Below are 18,818 nucleotides of genomic sequence, written 5' to 3' on the forward strand. Positions count from 1 at the left end.
ATATTTTCTGAAAATAATATAATCAATTGAGATAAAAAAACAAAATATTAAAATTAAAATATATTTTACATATGAAAAGTAGCCCAATTATCTAAGAAACACGCCACTTTATTTGTTGATATATAAAAATACTTAAAATTCACCAATAAATAATCCATCATTGATTTATGTTCCGTAAGTTGCATGTGACTGCATTTAATTTTTCACTTTTGAATTTATTATTTTTGTACACATTCTTCAAATCATGTATTTTAACGCTTCTAAATTAAATGAAACTATTTTAATCTATAAAAGTTTTGTTTTAGTCCCTCAACTTTATTTATTATAAATTTATTTGGATAAAAAAATAACGTACTTTAACTTAATTCATACTTTGAGTAATGTATTTTCAAAACTTTCATTTTGATATATAAGATGTAATTAAAAATTTAAGTAGTCGAGTAACCGGTTGAAACTTTAAGTCTTTCTTCTAATAAACCACAATACATAAAAACTAATTTTAGATTTAGATCTATCCATTTCAGCATAGATAACACATCAACATGTTAACCGGTTAATACTTCAACCTGTTACCCAGGTACTTAAATATTTAAAACTTTACATCTTAGTTATCAAAATAAAAGTTTTCAAAGTATGTTATCTAAAATAAGAATCAAGTTAAAGTATGTTACTTTTTATGCAATTCGTCCAATCTATTTTTATTGTTTTCTTTTTATTTTGGTTTGATCTATCGCTTTAACGATTGCCATTCTCCTACTGTCAAGAGTCTCTCACATGTTTCTCATATAAGGACGTTTTTGTCATTTTATTGAAAATTTTGACACGGTATTTTTAGGGGAAAAATACTGTATATGTTATCAGTAAACTATGCAAATTCCCAGTCGATTATATATAGAGACCTAAAAAATAAAATAAAAAAGTTAAAGACTTGTAATGATTAAAACGAAGTCTTATTTATCCCCATTGAAAACTTGTCGCTAATCCAGTGGTGATGTTGGTAATTAGTGGGAGTTTACCGATGGATATAGTTTTTTTTTTCTCGATAATCCATCTATGCACTATATTTTAGTTTGAAATGTTGTCGGTGTTGCATCGGTAATACTGACGAGTCTTACCTGCTGGTAAATTCGGGCAACAATATCTAGCTTTCTAGCTTCTCTTAGAGGTTGGTACCGAACTTAATGAATGAATGTTTTCACACGTTATCAAGTTATTAGTCATAACTCATTACGTGACATCCTAAGAAGATATAGTATGGATCAGGGACGGACCCAGAATTTTTTTCATACGGTGGCACCATATAATTAATATAATATAATATATATCTAAAAATTAATTACAAAAATTATGGTTTTTATAGTACCGATAAACAACTCCTAAACTTGTACCCGACGCGTCTTCATCTTTTGAAAACGGTCAATATATACCCAAATTTTATTCTAAAACCCATCTTTTTTTGTCTTTTCATGGCTTATGATCTGTCAAATTTGTAGTTTTCTTTATTGGTTTTGAGTGTTTATCTTAAAACTCAAGTTTCTTGGTTCTTTGCTCTTGGTGTAAATCGAATACATTTGTGAAGTCGTTTAAATATGTTGGATTTTAAATATATTGGATTTTAAACTGTCATACAATTTTTTTCATTGATAGTCTGTAATTGGAACCATAACTCTTATTTATTCAAATTGTATTAATATGTAAAGACCAAGTGTAACCTATATCATCGTTAAATCTTATCTTATAAAACCAGTGGAACTTCAAAATCGTTAAAATACATGGCTCCCGCCGCATTGCGCGGGTACACAACTAGTGTTATTAGATTAATCAATTTGTTGGGCTTACTTATCTAATTTATTTGGACTTTATCTTGTTTGGATTTTAGATTTAGTTGCACTATTTGAAATTCAGAAAAAATACCGTAGCACCTTTCAAAACGATACGGTAGCACCGTTAATAAACCTAATTTTTTTACCCTTCGGTGGCTAGATAATACGGTGGCACGTGCCACCCATGCCAACCAAGCAGGTCCGCCCCTGGTATGGATTAGGGGTGCTCATGGGTTGGGTTGATCGGGTTAAAGACATTTGATCAACCCAACCCAATGCTTGCGGTTTGAAAAAATCTTAACCCAACCCAACCCAAACCGTACGAGTTGGTCGGGTTGATACTTTGATATATTAAAATATTCTTCTAATCTTGAATATGTTATTTCTCTACTCATAATTTATTTTTCATCATCAACCATTTGATACAACTTATACATACTTCTTACGTATATCACATTCAGTTAATTTTCTCAATTTACGTATATATGTTTAAAATTACTGAATATATATATACGAATGAGTCATATAGAGATGTGAATAGATTGAAAAGATGTGTACATGAAGAACGTACGTGATAGTATTATTGTTTAATGCATATATTAATAGAAATTCAACAATCATATTAAATCTAAGAAATAATAGGATATCGGGTTCATCGGGTCAGGTTGAGTTCAAATAATAGTAACCCAATATCAACCCAATACATACGGTTTGAAAATTTTACAACTCGATTAGACATTGGGTTGCTTCGGGTTGAGTCGCGTTGGATTGGGTTGGGTTCATCGAGTTGATCGGGTTGGTCATGTTTTTGAGCACCCTTAGTATGGATACATATATCAAGTTAATATTTATAATTATAATATATATCAGCGTTATATCCTAAATTTGACTCTTGAAAAAAATAAAATATATTCTTTTTACTTCATAAAATATTACTGTTTGTTTACACTAGGCGTTAAGTCTAATATTTTTTCTTAAATGACATGTATATCTTGATCGCATAGCAATGGGGTCCCCAATGTTTGAGCGGAGCGAACGTTTGCCATTAAGGGCATTTTTGGGATGACACTTTTGGAGATACTTAGGGTCACATGTTGATTTGAAATCTTTTGGTGAGCGTAGCCGACACCCGATGTTAATTTTTACTTAGTTCGGCTTAGATTATTAGGTTGTTAACTACCGATCTTATATATTGTTGTAAACGCTTACATTTCCCCATCCTGTTGATTACAATTTTCATCTCTTAACTTCATTTATTATAAATTGTTTTCCTACCGACTGTTGTTAACTCTCCGTCATGACACATTAGATGAGGACAAGTTGGTCATTTTATCCTTGATATGTTACGTGACAATGACAATGACATGGCAACAGTTAAGGATCGGGACCGGTTATGGCAGGACCGGTTACCGCCGGTTTTTGTCTTGATTAGGACCGGTAGGGACCGGTTAAGGACCGGCCCGGGACCGGATTTTGGCCATCTCTACGTAAGAGCAATGATGGCCAAATCGGCCCAGCCCAGGACCGGTTACGTCGGGACCAATTATGGCTAGATCTTTTGAGGCCTACAGCCCAGTCCGGGACCGGTTTTTGGACATCGCTACATAAGAGTATTCTTGCTATTGCTCTCCACCTCTATTATATTTTTCTTAACCATGTGGTTACATATATAATTAAAACAGTGATACCTTTAAAAATCGTAAATTTTTTGTCACTACGTTAGGAAATGTAATGGTGGCACAAGACACCGTATACTACTACATATAAGGACGGGTATTTATAAGCTCGTTCTTAAAATCTTAAAAAGATTCATTTCGTTGCATCTAATGATGCTAATGAGACGAATGTGAAACTAAAAAAACGTCTTGAATTTCATAAAGAACTTATATATTACACATATTTTTCATAACTTTATATATTCATATATACATGGTAATATTTGAGAACCCTGATATAAGTTCAACGAAATCGATTTGTTTGGTGATCATGAGAACCGAATGATGCTTGTCATAAAGCGTCGATAATTAACGTAAATACATTTTGCTACGTTCATTTATTTATATTTAGTCGTCCTAAGTAGCATCATAAAACGTTTAAAGATTAAATTTTAAGTGAGAAATAAAAAAAAAAGGTTCCCCATGGCCATAAAAGCACCTTTTAAGCAATCTTTTGGTTCGTTTTCTCTTTTCTTTTACGCAAAATTCAAAAAGAAAAACACATATTTCGTTTACGTTCAAGCCAAATACTTCTCTAGTTTTTCGACTTCCTCTACGCTTCCGATGAACAGAGGAACTCGTTGATGAATCTGCAAAAACGATAGTCTAAATCAATTCGAAATCGAAGCCAACGGTTTGACCTTCAAAGTCAAGGTGAATAGTGGAACTGATCATGCAAAGAATCATTTTCGTACTTATTACAACAAAATCAGATTTATAGGATGTCAATAGTCTATTTTGTTAGACTTAACTTTATAGGAACAAACAATTGTATGTAGTTTTACAATAAGTTGATAAGACGTTTTTTTGAATGTCTTATCAGGCTGTTTAGATTATTTTTGAAATAAAGCACTACAATAAAATTGGGTTTATTAAATTCAAAACTTTCTAAAACATAATTTATATGACCAAAAAAAATAAAGTATCATATCTAAAGGCGTTGTAATAAGTTTAAAAAATATTTTTTGGGTTGTAACAAATTTTGTAGGATATTTTATAGGATACTATTTGAAAAAGTGTCCTATTAGCTAATGCGACGCTTCGTATTAAAAGTATTATAAGAAAACTTGTTAAGATATCCAAAAACGTCCTATAAACTTATTACAAAACCTTTATAACATGCTTTATTTTTTGAAAAACTAATTTATGTCAAAGGGTGTCTTAAAAAAAACTTGTTAGGACGTCCAAAAACGTCTTATCAACTTATTGTAACACGTGACAGACAATTGTTCGGTCCTATAAATCAGTTTATTAAGGCATTTAGACGGATTTAACGTCCTATAAATCTGATTTTGTTGTAATGAGTATGTACGAACCTCGGTTGGCTGGATATCAAGTACTCGATGATGCCCATCGGATCCTTTTCCTCCTGCTTGTTCGACCAAGTAACTCATCGGTGCACATTCGTACAAGAGCCTAAGCTTCCCGTTCTTGCTCTTTTTATCTCGAGGGTACCCGTAAATCCCTCCGTACAAAAGCGTCCGATGGAAGTCACCGACCAAACTACCGATATACCGAGCCGAATACGGCTTTCCGGTTGGACCAGGGTCCTTGAGGTCATCCATGTATTTCTTGAGCTTATCATCCCATAGTTGGTAGTTTCCTTCATTGAAAGAGTAAATCTTCCCTGATCTGGGAATTTGGATCTTTTCTTGAGTGAGTACGAATTCGCCGTACATCGGGTCTAACGTGAACGCGTAAACGCCTTTACCGATGGAAAGCACGAAGATGACGGAACTCGAGTACATGCAGTAACCGGCCGCTAGGAGGTTGTTTCCGGGCTGGCATACGCTAACCACGCACCTCTGTTCCTCGGTGCCAAGCTGCATTTTCAAAATTCACTTCAATTTTCATCAATGGGTTATCGATCTTTTATCGAAATCTCAAAATGTTCAGATCAAAGTAGACATTTACCGTGGAGTCGTCGCCGATCTCGGGAGCGAGACACTCGTCGTTCGGGCTGTAGATTCCGAAAATAGAACCGGTTGAAACAGCAGCATCGATGTTGGATGATCCATCAAGAGGATCAAACACGACAATGTAGTTGCCGGAGTAACTCTCTTCCACCGCCACCGGCACATCCTCCTCCTCCGATGCGATGATACCGGTTCTTCCACTCGACCTCAAGCAATTCGAAAACACCTGTTCATTTCAATCCACACATCTTTCATTTACCTTTCAAATCCCCAAAATTTTCTCCAATTTAAGCAGATTTGAATATTTTTACACAGCATGTGATTTTACACTATAATCACATGTAATTCACGTCAGGTTGTGGGCCAAGTTGCTCAGACACCCTTGCGTTGATTGTTATTACACATGATTTGACCGTTTTCGTATTCTCTTATTTAGTTACCGTTTTTGTTTGAACCTCCCTTTTTTCGTGTGTGTGTGTGTATATATATATATATATATATATATATATCGACTATTAAACATTGTAAATTGATTTGAAATTTTGCGATGTTGGTACAAAACTAATACAAGCATGTACCAATCAAAAAAGCGTGATACCAAGTATACTTAGTTCGTAAACAGTATATGACTTCTTATATCAATTATAGTTGGTTGGTACATGATATAGGCATATAACTGACAAAACATGGTACCATACCATTTTCACCCCTATATATGGGCTTTTTTTGAAGAGTAATTTAATTAGATTTCACATATTCTCGCATTCTATTTTGCGATTTAGCAATAATTATAAGAGATATAATTTTGTACTTTAATTATACTTTCGTGTATAATACACTAGGTTGGTTTGATTCGGTTTTGGTTAACTTGAACGAAAAGTATTGAAGAAAACGTCGATTGTACAATCGAAAAATGATGGTTGACGGAAATTTGAACGATTAAGATTGACATAATGAACCTCATTAGAGACGACATCGAGCTTCTTCTGATCCTCTCCCTGAATGTTTACGGCTCCCTGGACTCCGGTGAGGTTGGAGATGCTGGCTCGTTGCACCAACGACGCAATCTGCTTACACGCCATTGAAATGCTGGACAACACAATTGTAAGCTCGGCATCTATTGCTCCCGATTGCTCTTGCTGCAACAACCAGTTTGTCAATGTCATGATCTGGTAAGAACTCGTTTTCTTCACGGATCCGGCCTCGGATACCACCGCCATGCATCGTACTCCTGCGGTGGCGGCACCACCAGCGGGCGCCGACGTGAATGGGCGTTTCTTGGAGCATGAAAAGAGGGTGGTGGTGGTTTTGAGAGGGGTAAGGCGGGAGACGGAGTGAGAACTGGAGAAGTGAAGGAGGTTTGAAGATGTGGTTGCTGCCATGGCTGCCTGATGATTGATTCCAATGGAAAAAGATTTTTGGGTTTTGATTTTATAAAAAGTTTAATAAAACTTGAGATTGGGTTATGGAAAATGTAAGGCTGGTAAGGGGGTGTGTGAAGATGGGTCCCAGTTTTCCACCACTCATTTGTGATCTTCACTTGTGAATTATTATTTAGAATCAACAAAATACATATACCATATATAGTATTTACTTAGGGTAAAAAGTCGTGTGCGAAAGAGAGTTAAACGTAGAAAATATAAGAATGGATTTGAACCTTTAATCATCTTTAATCGTAAATCTATTTATGAATCACGTTTGATATAGGGATTGATCTGATGCATCTCATCTTGGTGCATCGAAGGATGAATATCCTTCGCACTTCCCACAAATCGACTGACCATTTGCATGGTCTTTCGTCTTGTCTACAAAGATATGAGAAATTGTTATACTAGATGTTATTTAAAGATACTTTAACTTACGAGTTAAAGAAGCTTCGAATCTGTTTGTTAATAGGTAATAAACTTAACAGAACTCAACTTATTCGGTAAGTTATACATGACTGTTTGATAATGGCTTAATGATATAGAAAATGACTTATTCAATAAGTTTCTAAGATGTAACTTTATGCAGAAAGCCAAGTTTTTTCCAAACCGGATGCTCCTTCCATCTATGAGAAACTCTCCCAAACAAAAACATTCCTCACCTATAAAGACAAATTAATCCACAAAGACAACTTATACCAACCAAACAGCCCTTAGAAATTCAACAACATATATATATATATATATATATATATATATATACACAATTGGTATTGCCTGAAAATAAGGAAGCAAAAGCTTGGAAAATGAAAAATGGTAGTAATAAAAGAAAGTTGGAAGTCCATAATACAACTTGATCTAAAATCAAAATCAAATGAATACAGACAGCAACAAGACCCTCTGTCAATGAAAAACTTAACCACCCAATTGAAAGTTTCTTACTTTAGATACACAAACTAGGGTTTAGCGGTCTTCGATTTTCCAGAGGTAAATATCGAGATTTCATCAACTATGCACCATCCAATACGTCAACATGTACGTTGTCGCTATCTTCGTTCACCTTCCCATTCGCTTGAATTCTTGACCTCTGTATATATCACCAACATGATTAAGCTATAAACTCAGACTATTATCACAATTGCTAACAACATAATCATGATTTTGAAGCTTATAGCATCTCTTCCGCGTATGCTATATTTTCTCCCTACTCTTCCAAATTTGGAGATTTCTCCTCTCTCTCCTATTTTTCTCTTTAGAAGAGTTCAGCATAGCTGTTGGATCGAAAACTTCCCAAATCTCCAAAATTTCTAAAATAGCATAGCTGTTGTAGATGCTCTTACCCAACTGAACTACTGACACGTTTCCATCTATCTATCAAAATCACTGTTGAAATTAGTACCTAGTTTTCTTCATTTGGCCAAGCGTTTAATCTCGAGTTTCTATTAGGTTGTCATTTTTCACATGGAGGGAGATTGCTCAACAAATAGGTCCATCCATTGTGGTGCTCTCTCCATCCCAAAATAAGTGTCCACGTTTCTATTAAATAAGTGTCCGCTTTCAAAAGTAAATTACACTTTCCAATCTACCCTTAATTATGAGTATAGAAATTCATCACTCCCTCTCTTGTTAAGGATAGAATTATCATCAAGTTCATTGAAAAGTGTAGTTACACATTCATGTCCCGAATTCTCACGTCCCATTAATGTCCACCAATCACATGAATACACATAAAAAGGGAGAATGTGACCTTGAATAGTAAATTTAAAACATAAAAAATCTGATGTGTCCTAATTTCATTGGTGGGACAGGAATGAGACATTAAATTCTGGGACAATAGATCTTTATCCGTATATGTCAAGGTCTCTTTCTTGAGCATTTTTTCATGAAAACTATTACGTAGCAAGAAAATGGAGAAATAGGAATCCGAGGGAATATAGTAATCATAATACCCGATCTATAGGATCACCGGAGTTGCCATTTAAAAGTTTAGTGCCTTCTTCTTTCATCCTGCCATCTTTGCTCAACGGTATCAGAAGTGCACCTAGACTGCGATCAGGCATCTCTGCCGATTGATTGTTAAATGTATCAGTATATGCGACATTCTGTACACAACGATCAAAAAGTAGCAGACATTATATAGTTAAAGAGTTCCGTATCATACTAACCTGCCAACTTGTGATCAACAAAGAACACAACCAAATTAACTGTGTACCTGCATTAACAAATTTGTAAACTTACATAATGAATTGCTACAAGTGTGCTGAACAAGTATGGAAGTTGTGATGAAATATTATTTTACCAGGCCACAATTACATCAACTGTATAATGCTTTCGAGATGCAATTATCAATAAACTCTGAACCACAGCAATCAGCCAGGCACACTGCTTTATAAATCTGCAAGAAAGAACGAAAAGGTGTCTACAAATTGGGAACAAAAAGAATTTTTCTATGAAACGGTCACATACGCACATCCTGTTAACAGACAAGGCTCAAAACGATAATCACGGGTTCAAAAGACTCCTATCCTATGGTCCAAGAGAATCGATTAGTATCAACTGGAAAAGACGTCCACTGGTTCAGAAAATAAGAATTGTATTGGAAGTAAATTGGGGTTTCAGCAGAAAACAAGGGAATTTTGTGAAGCAGTTGAAAAGAGAACATATGGCAAAACAATTAGCCAGAAACTCAATATTGAAAGGTATTCATAATCCTAATGAAAAAACAGCACGACTTTGAGTAAAATAATATGAACACATCTCGAGTTGATTTTGTTAACTTCCATCAGTTAAAACCTTCAGTATTACAATCATTCAGTTAAAACCTTCAGATTTTGTTCATGATTTCTGATTATTCAGGGAGAAAAGGAGTCAAAGAACCTGGTAATCATGATTTATTTTAGGGAGGTTTTAACACATTGACTAGGCTCCAGAATTTAATCAGAGTTCAGCTCCCAGATTTCAATAAAACCCAGGCTTGTGTATGTGACTCACTTGTCTTTTAAAATAGTTGCATACATTTCAAATCATTTTTCGGGTAACTGTGGGTTTCCGTGCCAACTTACACACACCGATTAATCTCCTGGCGACCAAGAATGGCCTGGAGTCATCGCTGGTGAACCTCAATGGCCACAAGGGCTTTGGCAGCGCCTGGATTCATACCCAGGGGAGATGAGATTTTCCACTACATCCCCCTGAGGTTTAAACAGTGCGCCACAACCCAAGTGGTTACATTTCAAATCTCATTTACCAGTGCGCCACAAGGGACCTTTGGCTTTTCTGTTTGGATAGGTTTTGTGTTGCAGAACAAAAATCCAATCTTCACCAAACAAGATCTTAAACAGACTGTCTTTCAAAAAACTACTACACTCAACTAACAAAAAGTAAATATAGTTCCAATGCTGAAAAAGCTATGTTAAGTTCACAAAATTACCTCCGAGTACCATATTTTTGATATGTCCGAACAAATACTAGAGTAAAGATCATATGAGATGAAAATATCAGATCACCACAACCATAAAGAACGCCCCGAGGAACTGCAAGTTTAGATGGATAACTTGAGTAACTAACTTAAGTGCATCAACAAGGCAAAGGAAAATATGGCAGATAGAATAAAACTCACGGATTAATAAAACTTCAAGAGCATTATCTGGACGAGGTAATGTTGCAAGCCGTGAACCCTGCAATCATGCACAAATGTATTCAACCATAAGTAAAGTTAAGACTCAATTTGATTGTATGAAGATTTTGATGCTTACAAAGTAAACAAATAAAGAAATGTATAAGATGTCAAATACCTCACGGCAATGGTAGTTTGGACCAGGCAGTTGAGTTGAATAGAAGGTAATGATACGAAGAATTTGACAAGCCTGCAGGGCATAGAGTTGAGCAAGAATCTTTCATAAATATAGTCTGCACTGGTCTCGTTCAAATCATGAGGTGTCACAGAAACACAATACTGCATTATACTGCAGATTATTTATATACCTACTTGCTAATGTATTAATCCAGCCCAATTACAAATAGATGTTATCCTCCATCCCATGAAACCACAATGGTACATACTCCATAGTGTTGTATCGTCTATCAAATGTCTTAATTGACCACCACAATGACAAACTGAAAAGAATCTTATAGAATACAATCAATAGCACCAGTAATTTTTAAGGAAAATAAAGGGTATATAGGTAGTTATACATTAAGTTTTTGCCAAATAAGATGTTGCAATTTTCACCAGATGTCTCAAAAACTAGAATTTGTTGCACTTCTGATGGGACAGAGAAGTATTGGGTATAAATTAAAACCAAAACATCTAGATTCCAACACAGATTGTCCAATTGATATATTTGATGCTAGTAAAATTGGAACATGTAAGAGGATATTTGTGGAGGAATGATCTAAATGTGATTAAGCTGTCACTCAAAGACCATCAACCTTTGAGTCCCAACAGAACAATAGGAAAATAACATTTCAAGAATCCCAAAGAATGAATGAATAATGCATGTAGAAGTCTAATACAATACACAACCCGCAAGCCTGTCCACTCGGCACACAGTGCGCGTGGGAATAGTACCATCACAAAAACTATTCCTCGCATGGGACTCCATAAACTACACCATTCCTACATGTCTTATATGTGGGGAAATAAGGTTTCAACAAGAACTATTCATTGTGTTTGTACATACATACATGTACACATGGATATACAAATACATAAAAAATCATATACATGTGTGTGCCTCAAAACAAATACCAGACATGACAATGTGGTAGGCCCATGTTCTTGACCAGAAGTCCTAGAAATTAATACACCTTTAGCTCATTTTACCCAAAAGCACAAAAACATAAGCATTTATTGTGACACTGTGTATATATGATGGTACAAGTTTCCACTTACAAATAAAAACGCGAGGACTCTGCACCATATTAAGACTGTGTAGATCTTTTTGCTCTTGAATATGAAAGGATGGAAGGTCCACTGTACCAAAAAAAAAAGTCACACAGTACAAAAGACTGAATGAGGACAAAATGTACATAACAATCATAAATGCAAAAAAGGAGGGAGTGAATCAGAGCTCAATAAATTTCTATAACTAATTGGAGTTTACAAATTACAACACATTAAATAGGAAGCATAATTACCAAGACAAAGGATAGAAAGACAAAAGTGAATACGGTCTCACTGACGTATGCTCTCTCCTGCCCAAGTTCCTGAAAAACCACAGAGTTAGGAATATAATCATTTGCAACCATTTTTTGTTTTTGTAACCCAACTAGTCCGATGGGATTCATGCAAAGCACCCCTCCACATAGCTTAAGCAAATTTCAAGCCTTCTGGCCCATGGCCCCTAAATAGTTGATGGCACCCAATGGGAATTGAAGACCCAATGCTTCAAGAGGCACCAAGTCCAAGTGACTTGACACTGGGCTAGCCCCTAGGGGTTATTATGATTACCACCTATAGACATATGTAATGTATTTTACATATAAGCAAAAGATTGAGCTTTGATTATACGTACAGGAAGCAGAAAGAACCCAGCGTCTTGAAGAATTGGTCCTGGACGATGAAAATAATGAACTCCTCGAGCTGCCAGGCCATGAATGTACTGAAAAAATAATACCAAAATGAAATATAAGAAAAACATCACCTTACTAGAGCGGTTTCAAGCAATGGAAGCCAAGAGAAAGTAGCCAGTGATCAGAGTGAAATACTGAACGACTTGGCCAAAAAATTCATCAAATTAAGCAAAAGCAAATGACAATCACATACATGAGTATATCATCAAAATTAAAACATCGTTATTGAATTTGGTAAGCACGTTTTGACATTTAATTGACCAGAAAAGTGCAAATTAATGGAGTACAAGCAACAACTTTTCAAAACCAAACAGTTTTAAAGTTAAGAGAGGCATCATCTTTGCATAATCTCGGTAATAAAGCCTTCATTCATGGATGAAATAAACTGATGAGGGCAAAAGGCTCTGGATTACTATATCGTGCATCTTCACTCTCAACTTCATCCATGGATCAAGAAACCTCATCAAAACTGCTTTAAACAATCAAATAAACGAGAAGTGACAAAACAACGAGATTAAGAGGAAAAAACCTGGCAAATTAAACCGCCAAGAATATACTTCCAATTCTCCAGAAGAAGATTGATTTCTGTTGCAGTTTCTGCACAAATTCTTTTCCATAGCTTTTCAAAGAACAGATCAACAAGAACAGAAAATTAAAATTAGTTTAACGAATTACTTGTTCTAAGAGGGATGATTCAGAGGAACTACAGTGTAAAAGAAATGATACCTTGGAAGCCTCGCGACCTATGTAAAGCGACATGATATGAGTGTGGTGAGAAAGCCAATGCCATATTACATCATAAACCTAACAGTTAACGTTAACATCGCTCTTCACTAAATCAACAAAAACCAAACCTTTTCTCCTCCGAACCCAAAATCGATATATCAAATCTCTCCAACTTCGATTTCAATTTTCAACTTGCACGATTACCAAATCAATTCCCAAATCCCTTAAAATCGAGACGAATACGGTGAAATTCACAGCAAATCTGAGCCTTTCAACAAATCAAATCAAACAAACTGGAGTAAATCGATCGAAGTGGCAGTATCAAAATACTTGGAACTAAAGAACCAAAAGTTCAATTTCACGAATGGCTGCTGGCGACGAAAATTCTCTGTATAATTTCGCTGAAACGCGAGTTGAACACGGAGCGACCGTTGAGAGAGAAAAAAGAGATTAATATGGGGGTTTTAGTTTTACGGTAATCCATTACACCACCCCCAACTTTACACGTATTTCATTTAAAACCCTCCAGGTTTTGAAAATAACAAAAAAGGATGGATTTGCGCTTACCTACTTAATATTAACTTTCCAAACCCTTGATAAAAATATATAAATATTTAAGAAAATTGTAATTGATTTTAAACATATAATTGAAAATTATTTGCATAAATAATAAGTATACAGTTAAAATGATCTATAATTATGTTTACTGTATAAATAATTATTTGAATGGTTTATTCGCTCAATTATAAAGTGTTTCCTTCCGATTAACTGTTAAGTTGTCAAGCCAAACTGGCTATATGAAATAAGTTATAACTCCTCATCATGTGTCCCCATTAAGTCACCTCAAACAATTTAATGTCATAAATGCCCTTGAAATAATACAACCTTCTTCTCTTTACCTGCTTCAAACCCATCAGTTTCATCTCTTAGACAGACAGTTTAATTTATTCAGGGTTTAATGGGAAAAGAAAAAAAAACAACTCCTTGACTTTCGTTTTCTTATGTGCTCTGTATTTACGTAAAAATGATTTCAGAATGCTCCACTGCTTTGCAACGCCCTTATTAACATAATTCGTCTTGTTGTTTCTCTAGTTCAGGATTGTTAAAACTTATATTGTTATAGTGAAGATATTATTACAGTGGTTGGTATAGTAAGTTATTCTGGTACTATGACAATAATGCGAAATCTGTTAGATCTGATTTATTCTAGTTGCTCACCTTTCTGGTTCTTCATTGCTATACTTTTGGCTATTGTTGTTGATTTAAAGGACAATAAGATAGCTCACTGTACTTTTTTAGTTGGTCTATAATCATTTGTAATCATCAGTTGTTTGTGCGACTATAAAAGTCTTGGTATGTCGATCATCTTTTCATAAAAACTGTTTTTTTTATTAACCTGGATATCTAACCCGCTATGCGAGCCGACTAATCCCAGGACGACCACATGCTTTGCAGATAACCGGGAGTCACCGCATTTGAACCTCCGTGGCCACAAGGGGATTTTTATTCCTCCTTAGATTTGAACATGTGACCTTCTGGTACTTTTGACCTTTGGAACCAATCTCAAACCAATCAGACACCACCCTTGTGGTTTAAAAAAAACTGCTTTAAAAACCATTTAAACATGTTTAAAACATATAAAAATAATGCTATATGGTTTTAATTTTATAAAATATTTGTAAATAATGAGATCTGTTTTTTCAAAAGATTTGGGATATTTTAAATTAATTGGATTATTTATTTATTTATTTATTTATTTATTATATGGATAGCAATTTCCTTGTGAAAAGTCAACAGTGGGGGAAAGACCTTTCAAATACATTAATGAAAAACTGTATTACAAAGTAATTTTTTTTCCTATTTTAATATTAATATAAATGAGATAAAATATATAAAGGAATACTCAATTACCGGTTAAATAAGTTGGTAAATAGAAATAGGACATACGTATAACGTATTTGATGCAATTAGGAAAACGTATTTTTTTGGACATAAGTTGATTACCGATAATCCTAACCGGTTCCACACGGGACCCACCTCCAACTGCACCAAGGTGAGCGGATATTTGGCTCAGTCGACGGCTGAGGCTAACAGGGGACCTGAAATCGAACTTGTGAGATGTCTTATATTTAGGCAAAGTCATCTCACCCTTATGTCAAATGAGGTACACACTATAAGCTAAGGGAATATACAACATTGTGAGCAAAAAAATAAAAGTACATGTTTGATGCTAATTAGAGACGTAAATGATATAAAAAAAATCATATGTTAAGATCGTATTATGCATGAGTTATGTAACACATTGAAAAGATATGTTTAGCAAACATTGATTGATCATAGATTTATGGTACATATATTGTAACTGTATATAATAGCACCGAGTAATTTTATACCATATTATTTTGGACAGTTGAACACAAATAACAAGAGTACTAACAAAATCTAATCGAATAGTATCTGTTGTTGCGTATATGACTTATACATGTCGACGTTCACATCCTCGAGGCCATCATAATAACATGTCCAAAGAGTACCCGACCCAACTTGTCAATAATATGAATATGATGGTGATAACGACTATCATTTAAAATAATTTTAGTTATCGTATTATGCATACATATATAAGTATTACTATTAATATATTCTTCCTTAATATATATATATATATATATATATATAGAGGGACGTTATTCTACACCCTTTGCCATTCCTACACCCTATACAACCCTCATCTCAACCATTCAATTTTTAATCAATTAATTGTTTCCTAATATAAAGTATTAATCATAATTAATAAACTCTATTCATATTCCATAAATATTCAAATCATAATAAATAAACTYCAATCATTTCTATAAATATCTCAATTAATTGGGTTGCAAAGGTTGTACAAATGCACAAGGTTGTAAAAGAAATATACCCTATATATATATATAGACTTGGGATCATGTGAGACCAAAGTTTTTTCATGAGACCCGTAAGACCAATTCTCAACTATTGGATTAGATCTACAATCTGAACATTCATAAACGCCACGAGATTTTTCAATAATCACAAAATTGTCACCGTGCAACTTTAAACCACTAGATCATTAGATAATAAAGTTGATCAATGAACATAAATTAGTTTTACGGGTCTCACGAAAAACTTTTGGTTTCACGTGAACCCAACCCTAATGGTTTAAAGTTGCTCGGTGGCAATTTTGTGATTATTGAGAAGTCTCGTGACAATTTTGTGATTATGAATGTTCAAATTGTAGATCTAATCTAAGGATTGAGAATTTGTCTTACGGGTCTCACGAAAAACCCTTGGTTTCACATGATCGGGTGATCATATATATATATATATATATATATTAGATAATACATACAAATCGGGTGATCATATATTTTGGGAAAAAGGGTTATGGAATAATAAATTGCATAGAGGGTTCAGACGGAAAATATCATAAAAATTAGGTACTAAAAATGAAAACACGGTAAAACAGTAGGGGTGTATATGTAAGTAAGATATTTCTATTTTAAAACCGTTTGGGCGGAGCATCGAATGTGACGATCACGGGTATCCATACTTACAACCGACACCCCTCAAGTTCTCCTCGTTTTCCAAAAATTTCCCAAGAAACAAACGGCGAGATAAAGTTTTATAATTTCCAATGAGATGGCTCCACGTGGACGGTCAAAACAAGGAGATTAGCGTATCAAAGCGGTGGATTTGTTTATTTTGAATAATAATGGAAGCGTGGAAAGGCACATGGCATCATGCAGTTGCTTTTTGGCATGTCTGTCCTATCATTTATATATATATATATATAAGGTACATTTTAAATATAATTATGTTCATTTGTATAATTAATGTAACTCAATTAATTAATATATTTATGAAAATAATGAAAGTTTATTTATTATGATCTGAATATTTATGAAAAATATTTAGAGTTCATTAATTATAATAAATATTTTATATTATGAAACAATCAAAACTTTTTTGAAATCATATATTTATCAAATTAAATGGACGATTGAGATTGAGTTGTATTAGTTGTACAAATATAAAGGGTTACATAATAACGCACATTTATATATTATAATATATATATATATATATATGTGTGTATAAATATATTTGCTTTACTTTTTTTATAACTTAATGATGGTATTTTGGTTTATAATGATTTTACGTTATTTATTGTCAAACACATGACCCAAAAAAATTCATTAGAGGATTTCTAATAAATATGTTATACATAATATATATATATATATATATATATTTCTTTTCAAAGGAAAGTTTAACATAATTTTTGAAGCAAATTTTTTTAAATTTTTTAAATTTCTAATATAACATAATTGTTAAAAACGCTTTCAGATATAACATAAAATACAAATAAATAATACATTAATAAATTTGTGGAACTGAATACAAGATCTAGTGCTCAAAATGTATCATATCATAGTATTTAATCAAATGTATTAAAAATTATAATATAATTAACGGTGTAATTTTTAAAATTTAAAAATTAAGATAGTTGAATATAATTTTTTTTATTTTTTTTTTCATTTCAAATTATTTTAAAACTAATTTTAATTTATATTAAATAATTAGAGTTAATAAGCATCTTTTAGGGTATATTTTAAAATTAAAACGGATACAAAAGTTAAGAATTATTTGACTTTTTAGAATACTTTTCATACATACATGAATGGCTGTACGCCGGCTCGGTTGAATTCGTTAGGAACCTGGTCAACGGTCGTTGATGACAATGATGGGACCACTTCTCATTAGCTTTAAATATATTTTAATATACTATAGGATAATCGTGCAATATAACGAAATACATCTCGATTTTAATGTTTTATTTTATTCTGTCTTTGTCGATGTTAAAATACGATTTTATGTGTTACCGAAAAAACGATAATGTTTTTTTTGAATAAAATATAAATTTAAATGTATCATAAAATTTTAAAATCAAATTAAATATTTAAAAATTTTCTTTAATTTTATTATTTATCATAATTTAATTTAGATTTAATAATGAAATTATTTATTTTTAGTTTAATAATATAATTCTTTTATAAATATTTTAAATTCAATGATTATCCAAAACATATTTTAGATTTTTTTATATTTAAAATAGATAATTATCCAGAATTTGATTATGTTTATTTGTAGTTAGTTACACAAATTCAAACATTGAGTTTTAATAAGTTGTACATACGGACAATTTACTTGTAATCTAGAATTTTAAGTAATATGCATTAATAAACAGTACTTCATGCATAATAAATGGTTTTTAAGAGTTTTTGTCAAATGTTTTATAATATAGTATAGATATATATCAATTTTAATGTTACATTTTTTTTGTCTTAATCGATGTTATAATACGGTTTTATATGATTTTGGAAAAACGATAATGTTTTTGTTTTTGAAGAAAATATAAATATGAAAATATCATAATAAATTTAAAAAATATATTGATATTAGTATCAAACTAACTATTTAAATTTTTTCATTTTTTGGTTTAATAATATAATTTTTTTATAAAGATAATAATTAAGTATTTTGTTAGAAGTCAATGAATATTCTAATTATATTTTAGACTTTTTATATTTAAAATGAGATGTTTATCTTCTATTTAAT

General features: G+C 32.9%; 2 protein-coding genes across 2 annotated transcripts; both read right to left on the reverse strand.

Annotated features, from left to right (window-relative positions):
- Nucleotides 1-3,802: 3,802 nt before the first annotated feature.
- Nucleotides 3,803-6,851, reverse strand: LOC112506723 (fructose-1,6-bisphosphatase 1, chloroplastic). Its single transcript, XM_025110960.1, has 4 exons — nucleotides 6,414-6,851; nucleotides 5,453-5,680; nucleotides 4,855-5,361; nucleotides 3,803-4,128 (listed from the first exon to the last, which is right to left on the reverse strand). Exons 1-4 carry the CDS (start codon nucleotides 6,834-6,836, stop codon nucleotides 4,057-4,059), a joined length of 1,230 nt encoding a protein of 409 aa, XP_024966728.1. The 5' UTR covers nucleotides 6,837-6,851; the 3' UTR covers nucleotides 3,803-4,056.
- An 826-nt stretch (nucleotides 6,852-7,677) lies between these two features.
- LOC112506505 (phosphatidylinositol:ceramide inositolphosphotransferase 1-like) lies at nucleotides 7,678-13,608 on the reverse strand. Its single transcript, XM_025110613.1, has 12 exons — nucleotides 13,179-13,608; nucleotides 12,982-13,071; nucleotides 12,395-12,481; nucleotides 12,018-12,086; nucleotides 11,773-11,853; nucleotides 10,673-10,744; nucleotides 10,498-10,555; nucleotides 10,309-10,411; nucleotides 9,178-9,273; nucleotides 9,044-9,090; nucleotides 8,828-8,940; nucleotides 7,678-7,965 (listed from the first exon to the last, which is right to left on the reverse strand). Exons 1-12 carry the CDS (start codon nucleotides 13,209-13,211, stop codon nucleotides 7,888-7,890), a joined length of 927 nt encoding a protein of 308 aa, XP_024966381.1. The 5' UTR covers nucleotides 13,212-13,608; the 3' UTR covers nucleotides 7,678-7,887.
- Nucleotides 13,609-18,818: the final 5,210 nt, after the last annotated feature.

This window comes from Cynara cardunculus (assembly GCF_001531365.2).
Source record: "Cynara cardunculus var. scolymus isolate 2C chromosome LG 2, CcrdV1, whole genome shotgun sequence".
Classification (NCBI taxonomy): domain Eukaryota; kingdom Viridiplantae; phylum Streptophyta; class Magnoliopsida; order Asterales; family Asteraceae; genus Cynara; species Cynara cardunculus.